General features: G+C 43.7%; 2 protein-coding genes and 1 long non-coding RNA gene across 3 annotated transcripts; 2 read left to right on the top strand and 1 right to left on the bottom strand.

The window, feature by feature from the left end:
• The first annotated feature begins 6,163 nt into the window (after window positions 1-6,163).
• On the top strand, window positions 6,164-15,700 carry LOC128768604 (sialic acid-binding Ig-like lectin 6). The gene is made up of 13 exons (XM_053881571.1): window positions 6,164-6,285; window positions 6,629-6,955; window positions 7,192-7,297; window positions 7,354-7,394; window positions 7,992-8,032; window positions 12,188-12,233; window positions 12,663-12,995; window positions 13,063-13,344; window positions 13,448-13,693; window positions 14,924-15,026; window positions 15,085-15,119; window positions 15,189-15,229; window positions 15,319-15,700. The coding sequence occupies exons 1-13, from the start codon at window positions 6,240-6,242 to the stop codon at window positions 15,382-15,384; spliced, it is 1,713 nt and encodes a 570-aa protein (XP_053737546.1). The 5' UTR covers window positions 6,164-6,239; the 3' UTR covers window positions 15,385-15,700.
• Window positions 15,701-16,724: 1,024 nt separating this feature from the next.
• LOC128768603 (carcinoembryonic antigen-related cell adhesion molecule 5-like) lies at window positions 16,725-26,640 on the top strand. The gene is made up of 6 exons (XM_053881570.1): window positions 16,725-16,731; window positions 17,384-17,683; window positions 17,751-18,032; window positions 18,131-18,388; window positions 25,957-26,238; window positions 26,336-26,640. The coding sequence occupies exons 1-6, from the start codon at window positions 16,725-16,727 to the stop codon at window positions 26,638-26,640; spliced, it is 1,434 nt and encodes a 477-aa protein (XP_053737545.1).
• Window positions 21,504-22,166, bottom strand: LOC128768553 (uncharacterized). The gene is made up of 3 exons (XR_008416251.1): window positions 22,057-22,166; window positions 21,850-21,913; window positions 21,504-21,633 (listed from the first exon to the last, which is right to left on the bottom strand). It is a non-coding gene; the product is annotated as an uncharacterized LOC128768553 (long non-coding RNA).
• Window positions 26,641-26,906: the final 266 nt, after the last annotated feature.

Genomic DNA, 26,906 nt, shown 5'->3' with positions numbered 1-26,906 from the left:
TGATCCGGTGTCTCGGTTTAACGTGATTCTGGAGCGGTACACAGGCGTGGTGAAGTTGCCGGTCGTGCTGGAGGTGATGATTATCACGTCTCTGAAGTTCCAGCTGACAGAGCCGAAGGGTTGCTCTGGCGGTTTGAGGCTTGTGGTGAACGTGACCTTCCCACCCACGACTCCATTCAGGGGTCCTTGTGGCAAGATATTGGCGCTGACGTACAAACCTACGAAGAAAAGATCAGCGAGATTCAACGGTCAACAAGACAGTGACTGGAGTACCTGATAGAAGCAGCGCCAACAGAGCTCTCAGCATCTTCTCCTTCAAGGTGAGCTCACCGACTGGATCCATATGGGCCGGTACCTGATGCTCCCACTCTTTTATCAGCAGCTCCCGCCCCAAACCAGACACCGTTCTGAAGAAGTTTACGACGCCATTGTTTACCTTCTTACCAGAGTGCCTGTGGGCGTGTGATCATTCAGCTGAACAGTCTTTTAGCCTGATTTAGAGCCTTTGATCAATCGCCTGGCTGAGCAAACAAGAAGCTTCAAAAACACTTGTGTTAATGCTGTAATGTGGGATGTAAGGGAAAGAGCACTTCCAGTCAGAACAACAAAAACTAAAACAAGTTCCTGACATTGCGTCAAAAAACAGTGTGACACAAGTGGAAGTGAAATATAAAAGACACCGGAACCGAAGAGCAGTGAACATGACACCAGTGAGTTACCTCCAGCCTTGACTTCAGTCGACTGTGTGCAACAATTGCTCGCTGTTGTACACAGGTCCTTCTCAGGCTATTCACGCTTCAAACACCAATTGTCCAAGTGAGTGCAGGACACCAGTAAAAGCCTCTTCCCTGACAAAAACCTGCTCACATTGTTGTCAGATGGTTTAATACATAGCATCTTGAAATAGCTACGGTCCAAAGAATTCAAACCTGGAGCAGCAAGAAACAAAATTTCTTCACACCGAGTCATTCAAACAGAAAGATCAGGTTATAGTCATGTGTCTTTTTCCTTCCTTTTGACCCGGAAAAATTGATACACTCAGCATTTGAGACCGAAGAGGCCATATGATGATTTGGCTGTGGCTTTACTTGCTCATGAGATGGATGACCACCTGCACTTATCCAGTCAGGAAGATTGAACCACACTCATTCAGTCATCTTCCATCTCATTGTCATCGTTCATCAAACGCATCCCACCTGTGACACCAAGAGAGACAGCCACACATCACGGAATGACTTGGCTGCGATGACTCGTAGCAAAATGAGATTTCAGATCCCGCAAATATGAACCATAACTGACGCTGAGAAGATTAGTCGACATGTTTACAATTCTCCTCCTAACCACGATTTCCCATCAATTCCTCTGGATTATTAATTCTCTTCTAATTCTCCACGACGAACACCATCCACATCAGTAACACCGTCAAATTACGTTTAATGGGATTTGTTCTCGCTCAACATGGGAAATGAAATTGGCAGTTTACCAGACACCTAAAAGTAACTGTTGTTCGCAGAGGACTGCGGATGATGATGGTGCGGGTTTCAGGGAGGAGGAAGTGCGGGTCGTCTTGCCTCGGTTTTATGAGCTCTGTAGTGTTTGTGCAGCAGCAGTCGGCCGCCACATTCCTTCAGGAGGAGAAGGAGGAATCGCAGACGTCCGGGACACACTGGACCTGCTTTCAAAACTGGCCAATATCAGCCAGAATTCATGTTATTAGGCTGAATAATGTTTTATTGGTGTGATTTGATGTGGGTGTGACTCCGGCTGAGTCAGTCAAGCTTTGTCACGTCACTGTCAGTCCAGTTATGTACAGTAAGGGAGGCGAAACTTCCCTCCAGAGATGCGTCATCAAAAACAAAGAGCATTTGTGCTTGACGCTCAGAGTAATGTCCAGTCACATGGTGAGTGACTGCTCCTTTACAAGTGACCTACGCCTAAATATTAGTGATGTGCTCACTGTATGAGGCTTCATGAAACAGGGTGTATAAATCAAGATTTTGCCAATGTATTTTTAGGTTTTTTATTGAATTTATTTTATTTTATTTTTGGAATTATCCAATACGCAAAAGGATGAGGCAGTGAGGACAATATTTGGTGGCGGAGCCAAGTGACGGATCATTTCGGTTCACACCTGTTACAGAACAATAGTCGTGGTTGTTCAAAGACAGGACAACTCAAACAAATCTGACATGGATTAAATATGGAGTCAGCTTTGTTTATGTCGCCCCTGTTATTTGTTGCATATGGTGGACATTGTTTACGCTCACGCCGTGGCTAGCTAACTGTTACTCGGTCAGCTAGCACCTGCTCATTGCTTTGTTCTTGTTTGCTCCAGTAGACTGACTTTAATAAATTTAACAGGCCCAAGCAAATGTGGACCCAAGACCTTTTTTCAAGTCTAAGTAATGAAATATAGTTTGTCTATTGCTCGTAGGTCACAATGCTCCCACAAACCTCTGTTTTTCTGAAAGTAAATATATATTGTTGCTCTATTTCCATTATGTCACTTGTGTTATCAACTCATATCATATCACACATTTCCCATTACAGATGGGACAAAAATACCAGTTCTCCGTGGCTCCCTGAGACTTAAAACCCCTCCAGGGCACTGAAACCCTCAAAGTGCGTCTCCCGCTCAAATAGAATTCAAATTCTTCATACTGTATCTCCTCTCTTTATGACTTCCTAATGGAATTTCTGGCGACTGTTCAAGTTTGCTAGAGAGCTATAATGTTGAAGAATGTGGAGCACACATTCAGAACCAAGCCCACCGTTTCAACATATAACTCAATGGTCAACAGTCCCTTGCGTCACTGCGTTTTAAAGGCTCATTGTTATCAGCTGTATATTCACTCTGTATCTGTGAGTTGATGCAAAGTTCATCGCGAGTGGACACGACAAGTCATAAATGACCAGTGAGATTTTATACTGGGACCATCTGATGTTGCAGTCCCGCAACATCATGTTGTGATTGTTGGGTGTTCAACTAAGTGCGTGGGGCCTTTGTCTGTGCAGTTTGTTTTCTGTTGGTTGATATGCTTTCCCTGCGGTTGTGTGAGCTTCTGAGTGGCTGTTAAGACGAACCCCCACCACTCACTTGTGACTTGTGTTTTTTTAACAAACGGCTTCATGGGCTCAACAAGTCGCAATTGTGTCAGCAGTGTTGTGTATGGTTGGCCGTGTTTTACCGTGTGAGGTTTTGTGTGTCCTGGAACTCACCACGTTAACTCAGGTTCCTTCAGAGTATTTCACATCAACAAAAAGAGAAAGCTCTACACATAATTTGTTCAGTAGTGTTTAATGTACTTGAGTTGTAGTATTTATTTATTAAAATAAACATATATTTGTTTTTAATAAAGTGTTATTTGTTGCCTGGTACTAAAGAACAACTTTGCTTTAAATCCCATTGTTTATTGTCTGGTGAGAAGTGAAACGTTAAAGCATCATAAAACTTTTTAAATGCACGTATGTCTACGGAATATGGTGGCTGACAAACTTTTAAACAAATTTATGGTCATGTTCAGTTTCTCCTGTGCTTTTATTTTGTCTTGTTTCCTTTTCCTTGTTTCCCTCCAGCTTCACGGCAGCGCAGCTGGAGCGATCAAGCCTTCACTGATTTATACACCTGGGTCCCAGTCTGTGCTGCCTGATGGCTGTTTCTGCGTCCTCAAGGTAATACTCTCACGACCCTCGCTCCTCTCGTGTTGCCGAGTATTCTAAATTCCGTGCGTGCTTGATTTCCTTTTCAGCCGCCTCCTTAGTTCTCATTCTTCCTTACTCCGTTTCTGTTTCTCTCCTCTCAACAGAAATGTACAGTTACTGCTTGAACCAGAGTTATAGGGATGACACACTGTAATTCTGAACAATATTAATGTTACAGAGTTTACACATGAAGCCACCCTTCTGCTGCTGGACCTGACCTTGAACTCTACTACAGAAACAGGGTGGCTTTCTACAAAGAAGTGGAAAAGGGTCTGGCAGCAGAGGGGTACAAAACCTCGATGAAAATGTCAAGAAGAAGCTGGGAAACCTGATGACCACATAGAAAAGAGCAAAAGACAGGTCCCACACATCAGGAGGGGGAAGAATCTCGTGTGAGTATTACCCACATTGAACAGGCTATTGGTTAATGTCTGCTTGACACAAGTGTAGTGGTGGGTTTGCATGATTTGTGATAGAGTACTGTGCAATGTTTACTAAACCATACATCTGTTCCCCAGCAAATGGATGACTTGTTGGGCCGTTCTGCGGTGGGGTGTGTGCCAGCAGGAACCATTGTATCAACACCCCTCATCCCCACCTCTGCTCCTGGCCCTTCTGGTGTTCCTCAGCTCCTAAAAAAAAAAAAAAAAAAAAATGGGGGCGGAAAAAACCCCAGTGATGGAGGAAACATTTCAGGCTCACGCAGTAATGCGGACGTTGGCACTGGAGGCATGCCAGTGGCAAAGCGCCTGAAGGAAAGGGGAAGAGCATTCGAAAAAAAAAAGTCTGTTTTTGACAATATTGTGTCTGCCTTTCACTCATGTGCTTAAAAAAAACTTGTATTCCAAACTAATCAGTGGTTGGATGGTTCGCTTTCTGAATACCATATTGCCTCTAGGGACCACTGAGGCTCCACTGTTTGTTTAGCCTGAGTTCTGGAAACCCAGTTACCATGAGCTGGAGGCAAAAGAGGAGTCTTGATGATAAAGTCAATTGCAATACATGGTTTGATAAGCAGTGTCCATAACATCACTTTACTATTTGAAAGAAAGTGTGGCACAAACAATTGAACAGATTCGATCTAGTGCTCTCTAAGGTGATGAAAATTTTAGTCACATTTGCTTTACATCTTTGACTTCATTAAGTAACAGAGCTGCGAGTAAAAAAAAATCATTGTTGGACATTTTTAATTTGCTTTAGTAATACATGCGTTAAATGCTTAAGAGACAATATGGACAACCTGTATTACAATTCACTCATCACCCTGTGGCATAAAGCACACCAGCTCACGTGTGTGTGTCACAAACTTGACTCGGCTGTGGATCTCCAGGGTCATCAGAGGGTGGGTCCTGATCAATACCCTCCTCTACATTGTCGTCAGGGTCTAAACACAAGTTATGGAGAATGCAACATGCAGTCACAGCCCTGCTTATGCCCCCCACATCGTTCATTGGCAGACACTTTAGTCTCCTGAATTTACATTTCAGGAGGCCAAAGGCCTGTTCAATCAGGGCCTGAGCACAATTCAGCCGTCTATTGTACAGTTTTTGTTGCCCGGTTAAGTGGCCATTGTCGCGGTACGGTTTCATCAGCTGCGGCAATAGGGGATACGCAGAGTCTGCAATGATGCGCATGCCCTCTGGGACCAAAAGCAGTGGGTTGTCTTGCAGGACTTGAGCAACTTCCGTATGGCAGAAGGCTCGAGCATCATGCCAGCTGCCTGGGTGACCAACACTGACATGGCAAAAGTGCCGCTCACCATCAGAAAAAGCAGTCAGTATGATTGAGTAAAACTGCTTCCTGTTGTAAAAGGCAAGGGCGTTCTCACACTGTGGCTTTAAAATCGATATGTGACACATCGGTATGTGGGGCCAGTTGTTCCAAACAGGTTCTACAGTAAGATACAAAAGAGGAAATGACAGGCACTAAAGTAATACAGAACATTTCTGTCACCAACCTCCACTTGTCCTCTTGTTAGTCTGAAGCGGCTCTTGAAGTCTGACGGCCTGTATAAGGGGACCACGTCCTCCACAAAAGAAATTACTTTTGCAACTGACCTGGGGAAATTACGGAGAGTCTGTTGCAACCTACGGATTGTTACATGTCGATGAATAGACAGTGTTATCTTTAGAATGAAGGAAAATGTGAAGAAACATAAATGACACTGGTATATTTTCGGGTAAGTTGGCTAGTTGCTGGCAATTTCGGGCGCCTTAGATGTTTGTGAGAGTGCTCAGTTATCCGGGTCATCACGCAGCAAAGGTTATCTGTAGTGCTCATGCTGTACCACTAGATGGCTCTATGATGAAGCTTTTTATTGCTTGTTATTGTTTTTATTTTTCACGCTTACTAATGCAGTAATAATTTTTAAGTGAAAACTTCAGTCTCTGCGTTTAAACACAAGAGGGCGCACTTCTCCAACATCCAGTCTTGACAAACCGTCAGTCAGGAGGGTACGGTCGTCCCAAGTCAAGTCAAGTCAAAAGAGGACAGTTACCTTTTCATCCTAGCTCTTCGGAAAGTCACCGTTTTGTTCAATGGACCTACTAACAATCGTTGGAATTGTTTCTCTGGTATATCCTGGTAAGAATCTTGAATATCATCTAAATTTGTGATATTATGGGAATATATATATATTTTTTTTACTTATTTATTTATTTATTTTTTTTTTTTTTTTTTTACTGGCCTGACTGTAAAAGTGGGCGAGATGGTTTAAGTCATCTTTACAAGACAAAACGCTCTGTGTTCCCTGAGTGTTGTTTGGATGCGTCTCTTCAACTATAGACAGCTACAGGTGAACAACTAAATTTTCACGTCCTCACGTGACCACCAAAAGGCCATCTAATCTAATACACAGGGTCATTACAGTTCCTGAAGAAGAGGTGGTCAAAGGTGGTCATAAAGTAACGTGACGTGTCTCCTGCAGGTTTGTATGAAGCAGCTGGTGTGCTACCAGATGGACCTTTGGACGCCACGGTGGGAGGAACAGTGTGGTTCAACACGACGCTGATAGAAAGACCCACTGTTTATGCTTTTGTTATGTGGAAATTCAGTGGTGAAACAAGTGGAAATGCTCCTGAAATAATAAGCCCAACCAACACTCTTCCCCAGTTTCAAGGCAGGATCACTGTCTCCAGGGCATCTGGTTCTCTGCAGCTGAGAAACCTGCTTTTAGAAGACAGTGGAACCTACAGCGTTGAGATCCTGGGCAGACAAGGGTTTAGTACTGGGAGCACACGGCTGAGAGTTCACGGTGAGCAGCTCTTCACTTGGTAGTGACAACAATTTCAATGAAATATGAACTTGAAATTGAGGTGTTTGTGCTCTTGTCCGAGAGACGTAGAGACATCTATTTCTTCATCACTGCAAGAGATTCTGACTGTTCTGTTCAACTCTGACAGATGTCAGGCTGAAGACCACTACAACAGTTCCATTGCAGTATGGATCATGAACGTCACCGCATGATCTTCTGTTGTGTCACTTTCACAGAGCTAAATCCTTGTCCCACTGGCTGCATTGCTGCAATCATAGCCGTCTGCAGCACCGTCATCATCATCGCAGCTGCTCTGGGAGGAGTGCACCTCTGCAAGAGAAGGTGAGCAAAATGTCACATATATATATATATAAACAATGTCTGCTTTGTTTCCTTAGGCAATATGCACAGGAACGGTTTGAAACCATCAATAGAACAGGTGTGTTTTAGGTATTCACTGTAATTTCCAGACTATAAGCTGCTACTTTTTTCTCACGGTTGGGCGAATACATGGATTTTTACAGGCTACAGAGTGTCATGCTGCCAAAATATTGAGCTTTGTCACATCAAACAGAAGCACAGGTGTTTTGTTGACCTTAAAGTGCTCAAAATGAACTGTTTAGGACCGGTGACAAGAAGCAGCAGCAGCTGAGACCGGCTGTGGTGTCGGAACACGTGGGCGAAAACAGTGCATTTTTAGCGCTTTAATGTAAATAAAAGATATGAGGAGTTCATGATTCACATTCAGAAGAGTTTGTCTCCTGCATGGAGTCAGTCTCCATGCTGGACCCTGTTTTCAAAACTAGAAGTGATCCTCATGCATTTTTTACCGCCACTGACCTTTCTACGGCGCAGACTGCACCACTGCACCCGCGTCTTATTGTCTGATGTGACTTATGCATGAATAACATCTATTTTTCTTCTTAAATTTAGTGGGTGCGGCTAATATTCATGTGCGCTTTATAGTCTGGAATTTATGCTAATCTAAAACATTTGTCATGTTTGTGTTTAATTTTATTTTTTATTCCTTGTCAAGGTCTGGAGGGGGAACAAATCTCCCACTATGAAGAAATTCAGGTGAAATATTGTCCCTTGGCGGTGTTCTGTTAGGTGAAGTGAATTCTCTGTTCCACTGGCTTCATAACAGGGAGATTAAAAAAAATGGAATTCATTTTTTTTTTTGCCGAGGGAAAAAAAGATACTGGTGATCAAAAGTTGGTTTCACCATTTAACACCTCCTCTCCTCTGAATGAGCCATGAGGAAAAGTAAGCTCACCGATGCTGCACAGCTCCTGAAGCATGGCTTCAGGTGAGCTTGAGGAAAAGTGGTAGGAATTGAAAATGGACTGGTGCAAAGTGTTTCAGTGGGACCTCTTATTAATCGCACTAAAATATTTCTGAATGTAAGTGGACTCTAGGAATGTTGATAATGTGACAAGGAACTATTGATTTGGGTGATCGACTCTTCCTCTTCCTCAGCCCCAGGAAGAGGACTATGACCAGCTGACCTTCTACGAGAACGCAGCTTCACTGAGGTCCACCTGAAAATGGAACCATCCAACCATTTGTCAGCAGTTTGAATCTGACTACGCTGGTCAACTTGGCCACACCCACTGCTGAAAATGGACCGTTCAGATGGCCTGCTCTTATGAGTGAGCATGACCCGCTGACAGGCAATGAAAGCAGTGGGAAAACTCAAGGAGCACCAAGGTGACTGAGCATCAGAGCCAGGAGCAGATGGCGTGTTCCTGTGAATCGGTCTGAATGACAAAAAGAGGTTTGAACTTTCAGATGCTGCAGGATGAACGTTGCAGTTTACTGGAGTAAAGGATGAGAAATCTAGTGTTTCAAGCAGCACATTGACACCCATTATTGTTGTCAGTTTTTTTATTACTGTACTGTAGGACTCTGGTTTCAAGCTTTCTGGTGGGAAGTGCCATGGTTTAGCAATATTTCTCCCTGGCTTGCAACATTTCCTCAGTTACAGTCAAGTGACAGGTCATTGCACAAGTCATCACCAGCGTCCTTGAGAGGACAAAACAAAAGCAAACCATGGGCAGCTTGATGTGGCCGAAATCTCCCATGATGCCTCACGGTTCATCGCTCACTTTCCTATAAAGTCATTCTCCGTTCAGTCTCAGTTATATTTTAGAGTCCATTTTCATTCAGTCATTCCGCCCCTTGTAAGAACTTTTCCTATGTAGGTTTCCTTCACTTTGTTTGCGGATACTTTCAATCGATTTAAGATCACAAAGTGTCAGTTAAAACACTAGGAATGCAGCATCTTCAGATGAATTGGTTGAATTGCTGATGAACAGATGTAACTAATCAAAATGAAACTGATTCATATCATTGGTTAAATTGATTTATTTCACAGTAATAACAAAATGGGGTTTTCAGATGAAAAAAAATTCTAATCATCAGAGCGCAGCCATTCCGTAATATTCCTCCCAAAATATTTCCCTATTTACAAAACCCCCGATAATATTGTGGATTGATTTTATCTTCATACTTTTTCAATGAGCTCAAACTGTCAGAAAGTGTTATCATCATATAAACAAACTATAGGCTTGTTGTTTTAGGTTGTGTTGTTTTACGTGACCTCTGACCTCTTGAAATTGCGCACTCACACAGCATTTATTTATTTTTGCGCTGTCTTTGACAGGATTTTGCTCAGAGCACCACACAGATACTGAACCTCTCATGGTCTCCTGTGTTTGCCTTTTGAAACGCTTGAATGGCGCTCTCCAGCAACATTTGTTGTAACGTCAGTCTGACGCTAAATCAAATAAATAAATAAATAAAATTCAAAAGGAGAGGCCAGTTGTACCACCATGACCCTGAAGTCCCCACTAGTGAGGAGAGTTTACTGTTACATTGTCTCTTTTGTGTGTCAGTATTTATTCCCGAACACAAGTGTTTAAATAAAACTTAATGATAAAAGTACAAACACTATATATATGTATTACTATACTATATTATACTATACTATAATTCTTCCTTCCGCAATCACAGTGCTCTTTCTCTGACACCTTGTCTGGTGTTGTCATTGTAGCTTCTGTGGGAGACTTTTACTTCTATGAGAGAAGGTGAGGAAAGTTTAACTAATGCAGTACCGTAGTAATGCGTCCTGTCTTTCTCAGTAATAAATCTGCACAGGAACCACCCGAAACATTCAGCAGAACAGGTGTGTGAAGTATTTCATCAGAAACACCATCTATGATATGTGTGCTATTTACATACCGGTATATGTTGTTTGTGTTTTCAAGCTTTTGAGGTTGACACAGTTGCCCATTCTGAAAAAATCCTGGTAAAATGTTTGTGTATAATGAGTTGTTGTTCACAGAGTTAAATGATAGTCTCTTGTGGAATGCACAGTACTGCAAAGACTTTTTTAAGGCCCGTTTATGCTCAGTGTTGCGTTCAGTTCCTCTGTATTTCTGCACGTTTCGGCGGTACCACTAGCAACCATGGGGGGCAGTGTTGCTGTTACTACCCGATATGTAGCTCCATTGAGCCCACTGCTGGATATATTGGAGAACAGCAATATCAACGCATGCAAGCATCAGTGACGTTGTTTGAAACAGATAGGTGCCATTTCATTGTTAAAGGGAGCATAAATGGGCCTCTAACCAGCTTGTTCGAGTGATCAGATGGTGATGTGTCAGTCAAACCCAACTGCAGTTAGTCCCGCTCCCTCTCCTCTCTGTGAGTAAGCAGTGAGATAAAGTAGTCAAATCGATGCTTTTCAAGATCATTTACCCCACATGTAATGACATAACTTGGGTTATCTTTTGTTGAGAGGTTCAGTTTTTTATTTGCTATTTCTTTCATTTTCGCCACTTTAGTCTTGGCATCAAGCCCTGGAAAGGGAAGCTCTTTTTTTTTTTTTTATGTTTTATTGATCAGCTTGCTGTGTTCCATAAAGTCATGTGACCTCTGTGGTGAAGGGATGGATGACTCTTCTCAGCCCCAGGAGGACTATGATCAGCTGACCTTAATCTACCAGAACACAGCTTCACAGAGGTCAACCTGAAAATGGAACCATCCAACCATGTCTCAGCAAATCTGACTCCAGACTGGACAATTTGGCCACTTCTCCAAATGCACCATTCACATCCACTGTTCTTATGAGTCAGCAAGATGTGCTAGTAGTGGGATACCTCATGGACGACCATGGTGACTGAGACTTGGAAGGAATATTTGTGTGTAGCGTTCTGAATGATCGAAAAAAAAAAAAAAAAGGTTTGACATTTTTGGATGCTACAGGATGCATTACATCCTGTAGCATTACATCAGAAAAATCCATCTGTTTCAAAAATGTATTTGTCACCCTTATTGCCATTTTTATTTTTCTGAATCAGTGAATGCAGGTTCTGTTCAAGCTGTCTGGAGGGAGGTGTCCTCCTTTTGCATTTCTCCATCAGTTCACTTGAATTTCCTCAGTTACAGTCAAGCAGCCCACGTGACAGGTCATTGCACAAGTCATCAACAGCGCCAAAGGCCAAAGACCCAATAGTGAACCTTGGAGCCAGAGGTCAAATGGATTCCAGACAGAAGAAAGTGTATTTATTGACTGTATTTATTTTGGTGGCTCATGTGGTGGCCATGTTTGACTTCTATCTGTCTGTACTGCAGTTCTTTAAACTGTGTGAAATGGGTAGCATTTGCCTTCAGGATTATATTGAAGACCAGAGCTTTACATTTGCGAGCTGACTTTAAGATGATAAAAAAATGCACAAATTGTCTTGGAACGTGTCTCTGTTATTCATCATTTATAAACAAACCATCGGCTACATTTTTAAATTGATTCTTTTATATGCTTCCAGTGTGAAATTGGATTCAATTAAATCCTGGCTTGAATTTCAGACTTCTGTGTAGTTTTCATGCTGCGCCACTAGATGGCACTAAAATGAGGTCTATGATTATTTCTGATGTCTTGTGAATTATTGTTTATCAACCTTCGTGAACGCTAAAACTGAAGGTCACTTTCCCCTTTTTTTGCGCCAACAAGTGTCGCAGTTTAGTTCTAAACCCGACGCGGGGTCTGAACCTCCCATCCCTGACGCGCGGGCTCCTCTTCAACACAAGATGGCGCACTCATGCAACGTTCGGTGGAACGTCCGGCTGACAGCGCATCGAAGAGGGAGATCTTGTTCTCTGAAGTCCGCCCTTCCAAGGAGGGCAGTTACACTGCAGCCCGAGCTCCTTGCAGCTTCTCAAGCTTGATCAATGGCTCTAGTAACGATCATTGGATTAGTTTCTGTGGCATATTCGGGTAAGATGCTTGAAGATAGGATGAGACTGCTCTGTTTAAGCGTCTCATCTCTCAGTTAATATTAAAGGAAATGCATTTCAAAAGTTATTTTCTATTAATTGCAATGTTTTATTGATGATCTTTTCATAGTTTCAGTCTGTTCTTCAAGACCCAGCGTGGATTTAACGCTCTAAGTCAGTTTGTAATCCTTAAACTGCGACTGTTGTAACATCCCTGAGTTTGTGATGTTTGGGTTGTGACGTTTTGCGCATGCAGACAGGGGACAGTTGCGTTTTGTTTTGGGGAGCTCAGAGGAGCAGCGTGTGGCGGCATGAACGTTTTGGGAATTGTTTGCTTGCTTATTGACTCTATAATAAAACCATCCACTCCGGAACCAGTGCATATTCTTTGGAAGGAAGGCCACATCATTATAATATTCTCCTCCTGCAGGTTTTTCTGAGGCAGCTGGTGTGTTACCAGACTCTCTGAACGCAGCAGTGGGAGGAACAGTGATGTTCAACACGACGCTGCCACTGACTGAAACACCAGTTAATGTTGTGTGGGGCTACAGGAACAAATATTTCACGTCATTTAACATAATAAGATCCTTCCCCAGCTACAACAGCACTATCCCTGAGTATGAGGGCAGGATCATGCTTTTCCCCTCCACTGGAGCTCTGGAGCTGAGGGATGTGGTTCTTACAGACACAGGATTCTATTCGCTCGCGGCTCTGATGCCTTCTGGGTACCATGTAACTGGGAGCACAGATCTGAGAGTTCATGGTGAGCAGCTTCTTCACTGACAGTGAGGAGTCACAGTAGAATAACTCTGGTCTCGTGTTTCCTCCAGTTCCCATCACTGGTGCTCAACTGACCCCCAGCTCCGAAGACTTGCTGGAGTTCAACAGTTCTGTCACCTTCTCCTGCTCCGTCTCCTCTGGGTCCTCGCTCTCCTTCCTCTGGCAGAACATCAGCTCTGAGATCTCTGCCAGTGATGGAGTTCAAATCACTGATGGAGGAGCCAAACTCACCGTCCTAAATGTGACTCGCTATGACCAGGGACCCTTCAGGTGCACCGTCTTCAATCCAGTGAGCCGAGTCCTCACTGATCCGCTCACTCTCTCCATCAGCTGTGAGTAGTCTTTGTGCTGTCCTCTTCTTTGTGGGGCCACAATAAACACCTGTCACATGTAAACACGCAACTCCAACTCTCTCTTCTCCCTCCTGGTATCCAGATGGCCCTGACAATGCGCATCTCCAGATCATCCCTCACTTTGGCGGGGTGAACATCAGACTGAGCTGCTCATCTTCCTCCAATCCTCCTGCACGATTCCAATGGTTTATGAACGGCACCCTGCTGCCCAACACTGGAGCAGAACTGTTGGTCAGTTCCACACAGAATGGATATTACAGCTGCCAGGCCTTCAACAGCAAAACCTCCAAACACAAAGCATCTTGTGCGATAGCTGTTGCTCCCCTAGGTAAGCTTCTCTGCTTCCATTGGCCTGAACCATGTCAGTGGATCTTTCATGTTTCATATACATTTCAGGGCAGGGTTATGGTGAGGTTTTTCTGTAACTAAAACAGTTGGCCAGAGGACTTGCTAACTTTGAAGCAGGACATCTGGTTCAATGGCAGTATGGTTGATGGTACAAATAAAAATGGTAATATTTTGATCCAAAACAAATCAGGGACCACATCTAAATGCCTGCCTCGATCTCTACTTCTCCATCCGTAATCCTTGATGTTGAGCACGTATCATGTGACCACCCCCACCTCTAGTTGTCACAGTCCCCCGGATTTCAGTGTCTTCCAAAAAGTGAAATGTTCTGCTTGAAATAACTCAAAATCTTCATCTTTTAGGCTATGAAATTTCCCACAACGTACAAGCTTTGTCACATGAAATATTAGGTTTCAAAACCACAAAAATGAACCAGAGTTGGTAGAGTACAGTCGGACATTTGTGTGTTTAGTTTCGTAACGAAAATGTTTACACCTTCGGTGGAAAAAATCCTCTCAAGTTCAACAGTTTGCTGAAAGATGAGATGAAAAGATATTTATCATAAATGAACAGATGTTTCAACAGGAAGAAGTGACTTCCTTTCAAGTATTTCTTCATAATGAAGGTAGTACAAGTAACATCTGACTTAGACCGGGATCGGTTCCCACCAACCGGTCGGAAGTCGGACTGGATGTAAGTGGAATGCCATTCAAAATAGCCGAGGTGAGGGTTATAGGTGCTACTGTAGTGGTAGATGGCTGTGTGAGAGTGAGATGCTGGGATACTGTGCTGCCGTAACTGTTGTACATGTTGCCAGGCTCCTACGTGCTGCGGTGCCAGACATTGTATAAAAAAAAAAAAAAGCATCTGCTGGCCGTGATCGTAAGTACGGGTGGACGTAAGTGGAGCAGGTTGTGAGTCAGATGTTACTTGTAGTCTTCTTTCAAAAAATACGTCCTTGGATATGTATAACCATGAAGCTTCATGAAACAGTGTCCTTTTCAGAGGCCCCTAGATGACAACATCTACATTAAAATATTTGGATTTGAACAACCACTTCATTTAAAAACCGAGAGCGCCATCTATTGAGCTCAGAAAAAGAGGACAATGTTTCATGAAGCCTCATGAGCCCATCACAACTGGATAGTCTGATGACCGTCACTGCAGTACAACTGCAGCTCATGATCCTCGCTTGGTCATATTTTCCCAGAGATAACTCCCCGTTCCGCTGTCATCATTGCTGCAATCGTCGCCTTGTGTAGTGTTGTCATCATCGCGGCTGCTGTGGGAGGATTTTACTTCTCCAAGAGAAGGTCAGTACGGGTGATACTAACACAACAATACAGTGACCTTTATTTCCGTCCTCAACAGTTCGTCTGCACTGGAATCGTCTGGAAGCCAAACAGGTGTGTAAAGTATGAAACCAGAAACATCATTTGTGTTTATCTTCACGCGTGTCTGTTTGTGTTTTGAAGTTCTTGAGGTGAAAGATATGCCCCATTATGAAGACATCCAGGTAATACATTGCCAGCCTTTCATAAAGTCACGTGACAAGAACCCAGTGGAAGGATGTTTTGATCGACTCTTCTCCTTCCTCTTCCTCAGCCCCAGGAGGAGGACTATGACCAGCTGACCATCTACGAGAACGCAGCTTCGCTGAGGTCCACCTGAAAGTGGAAGCATCCAACCATCACAATGCTTTTATTCACTGTTTCATGCCATTTCCGCAACGCCTTAAAAAGAAAAATCATCTTGGACAAGCCACTTCCATCACAACTCACGGCACACACCATGATCCTGAGCTCAGAACCGAATCTCTTGTTTGGTTCGAAGGCTACAAGTTGAATGAAAGTCAGGATTGACAGCACGTATTCATCCAGATTTATGTCACAATTACTGAAGAAGAGGTTGTGACCTTAACTTCCCCCTGGACCCTGGAGGAAGTATGACAATCTCCAGTTCTCTTTCACTGATATTTGTGCACATTTCCGTCATCTTTAGGGTTAAGATCACGTGAATCTAAAATAAAAAAAGAACCTGAATCTTCATTCCTTTTGCCTCCTCCCGGTTTGTGTGAAGCGGCTGGTGTGTTACCAGACTCTCTGGATGCAGCAGTGGGAGGATCTGTGATGTTCAGCACAACACTGTCACAGACAGAAACACCACTGACTGAGCTTTACCAGTGAATAACCTCCGCTCCCACCTCCTCCCCTGAGTCTGACGACAGCTTTTCAGGTCAACTGGATCTGTGGAGCTGAAGCGAGCTGTGTTGTGACCACTAATCTGAGAACCTTGTTGATGCAGCAGGTGGCAGTAGTGTTCTGGAACTTGCTCTCACTAGACACTCGCTGAGGATGACGTGGAGGTCAACAGACAGTGACAAATACTTCAGAATATTCTTAGCTCCAGATGATCACCGTAACTCCACCAATAGAGTGTTTTCACGGCGCGTCATCACCGCTTCATCCGACCCGGAAGCTGCCATTGTTCTCCTTGATAACTTTTGGAAGTCGATAAAATTCGAAATGTTTTCCACGATCGGAACGATTCGTACAATCCAAAACACGACCGTAATTCACCAATTTTTCAAGGAAACGCTGCAGAATCGCCTTCAGTACCGCTCTGTGCTGAGCAGTGAGCATCTCTAACATGGCCGCTTCCGGGCTTGATGACGCGCCGTGAAAACCCTCTATATGTCATCATCTCCAGACAAAAGTAGACGATCACAGAACCTCACAAAACTTGTGTCGAGAAGCAACTGACGATACAAATGAAGAAACAATTGGAGTCCATTCCTTACTTGGATCTTTCCAGGGCATGAGCCATCAACATTCCCTGCCCTTGATCTTTCCAGCGTTTCCTTGCATGGCCGTCAAAGAGGAGGGGCCTGTAGCCCCACCCTGAGCCTGACGTCCGTCCCCCTAAGAAGGAAACTGTGATCTCAGCTCCTGACAACTTCATGATCTTGATCAATGGAACTGTTAACAATCATTGGAATGGTGTCTTCAGCCATGTCAGGTAAGAAGCGGGTGTAAATGAGGGCTTTTAATGTGACTCTGAAATCTGAAATGATCAGGTTTTCTCTCACATTTGGAGATTATTGGAGTCTCTGGTCAGTGGAGGTTCATTACCGAACACTGACTGTGGTGAACGATTTGATAGGATTCATCATATTTTGATCGGTTTTCAATTTGCTCACCTCAGTCTTGTGTTTACAGTGTCATGATAAGCTGTCAAAAGTCTCACAACTCAAGTGGACTGTGACAACTGCATTTTTCTGTTTATGTAGCGTTGAACTGCTTAAAAATGACGAACACATATATAAACATACAGCACATTTGTTTTCAATCTTTTTCTTTGTCCGTTTCAAATAATTTTCTATGACTGCCTCAAAGAAGTTTGTTAGTTCTGTCACGCTTTCATTTCCAACTAAATGTCAGAGAAATACTGAGGAAAAGGTTGGGACCATTACTTCTTCCTCTTCTCAAAGGAAGAATGACACATCACTACAGCTGTGACTGTATCATGAAACATACAGATGAGAAATAAATTCTCTTTTTAACCATCTCCAGTTCACTTTCGCTGGCTTTTGTAAAACCTTTCGATCATTTGGGGGGTTTGTGAATCTCGGATCTTGACTCCTTTTCTCCTCCATGTTTGTATGGGGCAGCTGGTGTGTTGCCAGACTCTCTGGACGCAGCAGTGGGAGGAACAGTGATGTTCAGCACGACACTGTCACCAACAGAAACACCACTGACTGTTGTGTGGCGCTCCAGCGGTCCCATAATAACCTCCACTCCCACCGCCAACATCACTGCCCCTAAGTATGACGGCACCATCACCCTTTTCAGGTCCACTGGATCTCTGGAGCTGAGGGATGTCCACGACGATGACATTGGAAAATACAGAGTTACTATTGTCACCACTGAACGGAAGAGGCTCACTGGGAGCACAGATCTGAGAGTTCATGGTGAGCAGCTTCTTCACTGACAGTGAGGTGTCACAGTAGAATAACTCTGGTCTCGTGTTTCCTCCAGTTCCCATCACTGGTGCTCAACTGACCCCCAGCTCCGAAGACTTGCTGGAGTTCAACAGTTCTGTCACCTTCTCCTGCTCCGTCTCCTCTGGGTCCTCGCTCTCCTTCCTCTGGCAGAACATCAGCTCTGAGATCTCTGCCAGTGATGGAGTTCGAATCACTGATGGAGGAGCCAAACTCACCGTCCTAAATGTGACTCGCTATGACCAGGGACCCTTCAGGTGCAGCGTCTTCAATCCAGTGAGCCGAGGCGTCACTGATCCACTCACTCTCTCCATCAGCTGTGAGTTAGTAGTTTTTTGTTTCTATCCTTTTTGTCTCATAAAAATGTGGATTTTGGAAAGAGAGAATTGAACCCTCTTTTTCCCTCTTGGTATCCAGATGGACCTGACGATGTGGACCTCCAGGTCTCACCATCACAGGAGCACTTTGAGGAAGGGTCCAACATCAGACTGAGCTGCTCCTCTTCCTCCAGTCCTCCTGCACGACTCCAGTGGTTTGTGAACGACACCCTGCTGCCCAACACTGGGGCAGAACTGTTGGTCAGTTCCACACAGAAGGGATATTACAGCTGCCAGGCCTTCAACAGCAAAACCTTGAGATACAGATCATCTCGCAGGACAGCCACGGTTCTTCTGGGTAAGTTTGGCCCATTATCACAGCAAATACATTCATTCATCTTTAGATTTTCTGAATGCTTTATGACTGAATTTAAATAAAAATCCTGGCTTTGTTGGTAAGAGTTGGCAGAAAGTCAGCTGGTTTTATGCACATCAAACAGAATGGGATGTGACCATCCCACCTCTGACCTCAGTTGTCACAGACATCTGGATTTCTCTGTGAAAAGGCTGAATAAACAAGTTTCCCTGGGATCACAATTTCCCCACAATTAAACCGTCAGGTGTTTCACGATCAGTTGTGCCATAAAAGGCACATAAACAAGTTACATAACATGCAGAGGTAAAAGAAAATGGAATCTTTAATTTTAATTATTAATTCAAATAATTCACAGTTAAAATATTTCGAAGGATGGACTCTTGACCCTCTTCACTGATGTGTCTTCTGAAGGATTTTCCCTTTTGAAAGAGAGTGAAGCAAGGATCTGACTCAGCGGTTCCAGGTTATTGTGACACATACAACGTAGTCTTCTTACAAAAGTTTGGGGTGTGAGGCTCTTCTAACACCTGGCAACACTAGTAAAGAAAAATGTACTGTTCTTCAGAGCTTTTACAGATCGACTGAATGTATTGAGGATATGAAAGCCAAAAAAATAAAAATAAAAAACAAGGTTTTCAAGGAAATGACAGTAACTGACAGTAACACACAGCAGAAGATAAAGGGCATGAGAGAGACACAGGTGTTGCATACAGTTACCTCCGACTGACGTCAGGCTGGGGAGCAAAGCTCCAGTTCAACTGCATCCTCAAAGCTCATGTCCTTCTTTTGTCTTACTGTCACAGCAGCATCAGGTCCATGTTTTGCAGGCTGCCTTGCTGCAATGGCAGCCGTGTGTAGCGTCATCATGGCTGCTGCAGTGGGAGGAGTTTACCTCTCCAAGAGAAGGTGCTGGCACAACACCACGATGACGTCTGTTTCATTCCTCGACAGTAGATGTGCTCAGGAACCGTCTGCACCCACCACCAGCCCAGGTGTGTGAGGTACTTCATCCTTTGTCGTTTTTATTTTCATGCTTTCATGCTTTGTCTTTTCAAGGTCTGGAGGTGAAAGATGTCTCCCATTACGAACAAATTCAGGTAAAATGCATGCGTTCAAACCTATTTCCTGTCAGAGACCTATTTTGTTGGAAGTTGTGTTACTAAATAGCCTGCAGCTGGAACAGCGGATGGGTGTTTTGATCGACTCTTCCTCTTCCTCAGCCCCAGGAGGAGGACTATGATCAGCTGAGGTTCTACGAGAACACAGCTTCACTGAGGTCCACCTGAAAGTGGAACCATCCAACCACGTCTCAGCAGTTCAAATCTGACACAACACTAGTCAACTTGGCCACACCCACCCTTCAGAACAGTCTGGGTACATACTGTCCAAGGAAAAGATAAGATTTGAAAGACTTGGAAAGTTGGAAATTTTCGTTAAAAAATGATAAAGCAACATTTTCTCGACTATATAGAATCTTAATAGGAACATATGTGAATCTCATCTGAAGTAGTACACAAAGTAGTGGATCACGTGATCTAAGCGGGCAACATGACCCTCCCTTTTTTGTTTATCAGTTGTCTTTTCTTTTCTTTCTTCTCCCATTGTTGTTATGCATTTTGAAGTACATATTATAACATACTGTTGGCCAGGTGTATACATCGTCTCCTGTCTTTTTTGGCAAGCAAACATGAAGACAGAAATATGTGCTGTATTGTATCTGTTGAAGGCCTGCAAATCTTCTTTCTCTTTCGGCTTCTCCCTTCAGGGGTGGCCACAGCAGATCATCTTCCTCCATCTCATATTGTCCTTTGCTTCCTCTTCTCTCAAACCTACAAACCTCATGTCCTCCTTCACCACATCCATAAATCTCCTCCTTGACCTTCCTCTCCACCTTCTGCCTGGCAGTTCCAACCTCAACATCTTCCTACCAATGTACTGGCTCTTTCTCCTCTGTACATGTCCAAACCATCTCCATCTAGCCTCTCTGACTTTGTCTCCTAAACACCTGACCACATGTGGTGTCCCTCTGATCTACTGCTTCCTGATCCTATCCATCCTGTTCACTCCCAGAGAGAAGCTCAGCATCTTCATCTCTGCTACCTCCAGCTCTGCCTCCTGTCTTTTCCTCAGTGCCACTGTTTCCAAAGCACACAACATTGCTGGCCTGACCACTGTTGTGTACACCTACCATTTACTTTATAAGAAATAATTAATCCAAATTCAACTTCTTCATTATAATGTTTTTATGTACTTTCCTTGATGTTCCTTGTTCAACTGGTCCCAGGAAGCCAGACATGTTGTTTTTGAGTTATTTTTTGAGTTTTGAAAAAATGTCATTTTTTGGCATTTTGAGTCAGGGCCGGCCTTGTCGTTGTCGTGTCAGAACCAATTTTGTTTTAAAAATCACTAAAATTTGACTTTATTATTTTAATCAATTTCTTCACTTTACTTGATCTTCAAATAGTCCCAGGAAGCCAGACTGTTTCCAAGTCATTTTTTAGTTTTGAAAAAATAGTCGCGAGGAAAGTTGTGGAAGACATGCTGCCTATCGCAGCTGTCAGTAGTTATACAGGTAGTTGTGCTGCTGTTGAGATGATCATCAGCATCGGTTTTACACTGTTGTTTGTTCCTGCTACTACTGAGTGTTCTGTCAAAAGCGTTGATATTTTGCCCTGCTAAAAGTGTGGTTTCTAATCTGAATGATGACATTAAATCTGCCCATCAAAAGATTCAATATTGTCATTCATTCACTTGCACCCTCACTGCCTTTGCACCTTTAGGTCACTAAGTGGCAGCTTTGTAATGGGATTGTAGACGAATAGGTAGCCTGACTATGTGGTTGGGTAGGTACCAGGCACGGTACAGAAATAGAATTCAACGTGCCTTTGGAGTGAAAGGAAAAGATGGAAAGCAAATGTGAACATCAAGACAAAATGTGGTGCTATTCAAGGGGAACCAAGAAGATGGCAATGATACACAACCTGGTGATATGGAAGGAAAAGAGTCTTTTTTGCTTTGTGCTGCGTTGCGGACACGAACAGCAGTAACGACAAGGTAAAGGTGAGTCCAGAGGTTTTTAATAAGTTGACGACCACGACCACGTGGCTGGCCCATGATAAGAGGTGGGTGTGGCCAAGTCAGTGGCTGAATTTAGGTTGGACGGTTCCATTTTCAGGTGATGTTGTGTTCTCATAGAAGGTCAGCTGATTGTAGTCCGGCTCCTGGGTCTGAGAAGAGGAAGACGGAGAGTTGAAGACACCATCCACTGATCTAAAGGTCCATCAAAAACATCTGTACAGGTCAAAGGTCAGTGGCAAACGCTAGCAGAAGACAAGTTACTAAACATCTGCAAGTCAATTGAATTGCAGTGCTTGTGTTAAATAAAAGGACACACACACACTGCACTGACAGGAAGCAGTCTGCAGTGACTGACAATATTTCACCTGAATTCCTTCGGAATGGGAGATTTCTTCAATGGTCTATTTCAAACGTTCCTTTCCATATTTACTGTTGAGGGAGACATTGTGACATGAAGCCAATTGTTAATATTCAGCCAGTCAGAGAACAAACCAGCCTGACACACAAAGAACAAACTTCCTCCTCTGGTCAATACAAACAGCAGCTGACTGAGGTGAAAGCATGAAACTCACCTTCTCTTGTAGAGGTAGAATCCTCCCACAGCAGCTGCAATGATGACGATGCTACATGCAGCAGCGATTGCAGCAACGCAGCCAGAGGAACAAGGACTTGTTATCTCTGTAACTGTAAGACAGCAGAAGATTAGCAGCGTGTTTCTTTGGGGGGAAGTGGCCTGAAATTTGAACACTTGACGTTGAACTGTCTTGACTGGTGATAGTCATCCTTTGAAGCAACACTTTTCTCCAAGAGACATCAGTACTTGTCAGGCTTATCGGAACTAACTCGAAGTGTAATTCATTCAATTAAATACATTCATTTGAACATTTCAGTGGCTTCCATCGGACTAACTGAAAGGTGGTGTCCTATTCTCTGTAATTACCTTGTAATACTCATATTACTGCGTGCACTTTCACCACACAGTATATTGACTTCTACAAAACTTTATCAAGGGTGTTCAAAACACCAATGAAATGTATAAACGTACCCAGCACAGTCACAGCTGCAGCTGATGTTCTGTATCTCAAGGTTTTGCTGTTGAAGGCCTGGCAGCTGTAAGCTCCACTCTGAGCCTCAGTAGCAGCTGTCAGGACCAGTTCTGCTCCAGTGTTGGGCAGCAGGGTGCCGTTCACAAACCACTGGAGTCTAGCAGGAGGACTGGAGGAAGATGAGCAGCTCAGTCTGATGTTGGACCCTTCCTCAAAGTGCTCCTGTGATGGTGAGACCTGGAGGTCCACATCGTCAGGTCCATCTGGATACAAAGAGGGAAAAAGAGGGTTCAATTCTCTCTTTCCAAAATCTACATTTTCATGAGAAAAGAGGACAGAAATGGAAAAGTACAAACTCACAGCTGATGGAGAGAGCGAGTGGATCTGTGAGGACTCGGCTCACTGGATTGAAGACGCTGCACCTGAAGGGTCCCTGGTCATAGCGAGTCACATTTAGGACGGTGAGTTTGGCTCCTCCATCAGTGATTCGAACTCCATCACTGGCAGAGATCTCAGAGCTGATGTTCTGCCAGAGGAAGGAGAGCGAGGACCCAGAGGAGACGGAGCAGGAGAAGGTGACAGAACTGTTGAACTCCAGCAAGTCTTCGGAGCTGGGGGTCAGTTGAGCACCAGTGATGGGAACTGGAGGAAACAAGAGTTATTCTACTGTGACTCCTCACTGTCAGTGAAGAAGCTGCTCACCATGAACTCTCAGATCTGTGCTCCCATGTCTGGACTCCCCACCAGTGATCACAATAGCTACTTTGTAGGTTCCTCTGTCATTGTTAGACACATTCTCCAGCTCCAGAGATCCAGTGGACCTGAAAAGTCTGATCCTGTCTTCATACTGGGGGTCAGTCATGTTGACGCAGGCGTAGGTGGCGTTTATTATTCGAACGTCTTCCTCAAATCCACTCTTTCTCAAGGTCCACACAACAGTAAGTGGTGTTTCTGACAGGGACAGTGTGGTGTTGATCGCTGCTGCTCCTCCCACTGCTGCGTCTCCCACTGCTGCGTCCAGAGAGTCTGGTAACACACCAACCGCTTCACACAAACCTGTAGGAGGCAAAAAGAGTGAAGTATATATATATATATATATATATATATATATATATATATATATATATATATATATATATATATATATATATATATATATATATATATATATATATATATATATATATATACTTTATATAGTGTGACACAAGTTCAGTCATAATCTGCTCCCAGCAATGTAGAGTTCTCACTGCAACTCGCTCACCTGTCAAGGCCCCAGAAACTATTCCAATGATCGTGAATAGATCCATCGATCAAGCTGGTGAAGAGCTCAGATTAAAGTGTAACTGTCCTCGGGAGAGGGTCAAAAAAATGACCGGGAAGTTGAAAGAGCGCATCATCCTGTGGTTGACGAGTGAAGTGTCACGAGTCACGTGATGAAGCAGGAAACTGACAGTCAAAGCGGCCCTTCAAACCGCCGGGACTCCCATGAAATCTCCCACCGAATAATATTGTTTACCTTGATGATAGTTTTGATCTGAAGATGACGTCCCAAATCATCTCTTCTTCTTCCTCCATCAATATGATAGAAATCATTTTGTCTGCTAACATCCATGCTGCATTACCTCTTCAGCCAGAAGAGGGCGCACTCTTGCCTCTTCATGTCTCCAGTCTTCTATGAGAGCCCATCAAAAGGGAATGGCCTGTGTTATCAGAACCTGGAGTGCGGCTCTCTCATAAGGACAGCTAAATCTGAGCTCTTCACACTTCATCTTGAGCTATGGATCTGTTAACCATCATTGGAATAATATCTGTGGCTTTCACAGGTAAGATCTCGGGTAAAAGAGAGCTTTAAATTTCAACTCATGAAGCTTGGATCAGTCTCTGGTCAGTGTAGGTTTATTCCCAAACACCCATAAGTTAAGTTGAAACTGATCTCCAGTCTCAGTCATTTACAGTGTCATGAGCGTCATGACGGGTTTTGAAATAATTAACTTCAGAACATATATATACTGTATTCATTATGCTTTAAAAAATTATATTATGTCTTGTTTGTTCTTTTTAGTTACATTTGTATTGAGATCATTCATCATAACAGATCACGTTTCAACATGTTTTCTTATTTTTATCCAATTTGCTTTCTCTATGTCAAATCACTGACCTTGGAGCAACAATGTGGTGTGTGATTTTCATTCAATATAAATTGTCAAAAGGAACTTTATCAGTTTTTTGAGCAAATATACGGAAGCCTCTTATCTTAAATGTGTCAGTCGCTATGTATTTCATTTCAGAAATGAATCTCAACTTAGACATTGTTTTGTTTAATACCAGATGAATGAAAGTCAGACGGAAAAATGCGGCGACAGCACAGTTATTAATCACTGACAAAGTCCAATACTCAAGGAAATAAACACGTCCAGGAAGAGAGGGGGAACTCCATAACACTGTGGAATAAACAAAGACATTGGCACAGAATGTCCAGTCTCACAGGGACCATGAAACCAGACTGAAGCTCAACAGTGGCCCCCAACAGCTCCCAGGAGCATCTAGGGCAGGGGTGACCGACCAGTCAGAAGCTAAGAGCCACAGTGTTTTACTGTGTTGCTGAAAAGAGCCACATCCTACAAACATGTACGGCTGTAAGGCTCACCTGAACGGCTGGTCATGTGACTTAGCGGCAGTATAGCGGTTAAAGCCCTTGCTGTCTGTCTGTTGTGCATGTATTTTTAAAAGTCATACATTTTACAGTGATCCTCCTTGAAATATCAAGCGGCGTAGATAGAAAATGTGCGCCATTTATTTTACTTATATATATTTTTTACGTGGCTCATGCCAACATGCCAGATAGATAGATAGATAGATAGATAGATAGATAGATAGATAGATAGATAGATAGAAAGAGAAGAAAAATTCCCAACATGTAAATCGTGGCCTCAGTGGTCAAGTATCAGGTTGGAGCTGACCCTGAGCCTAGGATGAAGCCCGAGAAGGTGCAACATAACTCAATCCTTTTGCCTCCTGCAGGTTTGTCTGAGGCTGTTGATGTGTTGCCAGACTCTCTGGACGCAGCATTGGGAGGATCAGTAATGTTCAACACAACACTGTCACCTACAGAGACACCAACTTTGGTTACTTGGAGCTTCAGTGGTGACTCGAACAGAAATGAAGTTCCCATAATAATATATAATAACATTAATAAGAAGAACAACACTGGTCCCCAGTATGAAGGCAGGATCAGACTTTTCAGGTCCACTGGATCTCTGGAGCTGAAGAATGTGTCTAACAATGACAGAGGAACCTACAAAGTTTCACTTGTGATCAGTGGTGGGGAGTCCAGACATGGGAGCACAGATCTGAGAGTTCATGGTGAGCAGCTTCTTCACTGACAGTGAGGAGTCACAGTAGAATAACTCTTGTTTCCTCCAGTTCCCATCACTGCTGCTCAACTGACCCCCAGCTCCGAAGACTTGCTGGAGTTCAACAGTTCTGTCACCTTCTCCTGCTCCGTCTCCTCTGGGTCCTCGCTCTCCTTCCTCTGGCAGAACATCAGCTCTGAGATCTCTGCCAGTGATGGAGTTCGAATCACTGATGGAGGAGCCAAACTCACCGTCCTAAATGTGACTCGCTATGACCAGGGACCCTTCAGGTGCAGCGTCTTCAATCCAGTGAGCCGAGTCCTCACTGATCCACTCACTCTCTCCATCAGCTGTGAGTTTGTACTTTTCCATTTCTGTCCTCTTTTCTCATGAAAATGTAGATTTTGGAAAGAGAGAATTGAACCCTCTTTTTCCCTCCTTGTATCCAGATGGACCTGACGATGTGGATCTCCAGGTCTCACCATCACAGGAGCACTTTAAGGAAGGGTCCAACATCAGACTGAGCTGCTCATCTTCCTCCAGTCCTCCTGCTCGACTCCAGTGGTTTGTGAACGGCACCCTGCTGCCCAACACCGGAGCAGAACTGGTCCTGACAGCTGCTACTGAGGCTCAGAGTGGAGCTTACAGCTGCCAGGCCTTCAACAGCAAAACTCGGAGATACAGAACATCAGCTGCAGCTGTGACTGTGCTGGGTAAGATCTCTGCTTTCATCAGACCTTTAAACACCTTCTGAAAAAAACAGTTTGAGTTTCACTTATTCAGCCACATTGTTTTAAAATGAAGAAACCATTCACAAAAGAATATTCCACTTCCTACATCACTGAATCATCCATCCTGGCCTTCAGAACGTTTCTCCTTCATAAGTTCTATGTCCTGCCACTTGAAGTTTTCTGTGGGTCTTTTGTCAGAGCCTGTGTTCCTGGAACAAATGAAGAAGTCATAAAAGAGTTGAAGGCCAAAGTCTTAATCAGTAGATCATAAAAGTACTGTAAATCGGTC

Source organism: Synchiropus splendidus, chromosome 12 (assembly GCF_027744825.2).
Source record: "Synchiropus splendidus isolate RoL2022-P1 chromosome 12, RoL_Sspl_1.0, whole genome shotgun sequence".
NCBI lineage: Eukaryota > Metazoa > Chordata > Actinopteri > Syngnathiformes > Callionymidae > Synchiropus > Synchiropus splendidus.
The sequence above is the reverse complement of the archived record's forward strand: the minus strand, read 5'-3'. Positions and strand labels throughout refer to the sequence as shown.

What these genes read in the sequence shown, in the direction of transcription:
- LOC128768604 (XM_053881571.1), top strand. Translation starts at nt 6,240, where the DNA reads ATGGACCTACTAACAATCGTTGGAATTGTTTCTCTGGTATATCCTG. An exon ending in AGTTTCTGTGGCATATTCGG is followed by an intron (nt 12,234 to 12,662) that starts GTAAGATGCTTG and finishes CTCCTCCTGCAG; the next exon opens with GTTTTTCTGAGGCAGCTGGT. An exon ending in CCCATTATGAAGACATCCAG is followed by an intron (nt 15,230 to 15,318) that starts GTAATACATTGC and finishes CCTCTTCCTCAG; the next exon opens with CCCCAGGAGGAGGACTATGA.
- LOC128768603 (XM_053881570.1), top strand. An exon ending in CACAGATCTGAGAGTTCATG is followed by an intron (nt 17,684 to 17,750) that starts GTGAGCAGCTTC and finishes TGTTTCCTCCAG; the next exon opens with TTCCCATCACTGGTGCTCAA. An exon ending in ACTCACTCTCTCCATCAGCT is followed by an intron (nt 26,239 to 26,335) that starts GTGAGTTTGTAC and finishes CCTTGTATCCAG; the next exon opens with ATGGACCTGACGATGTGGAT.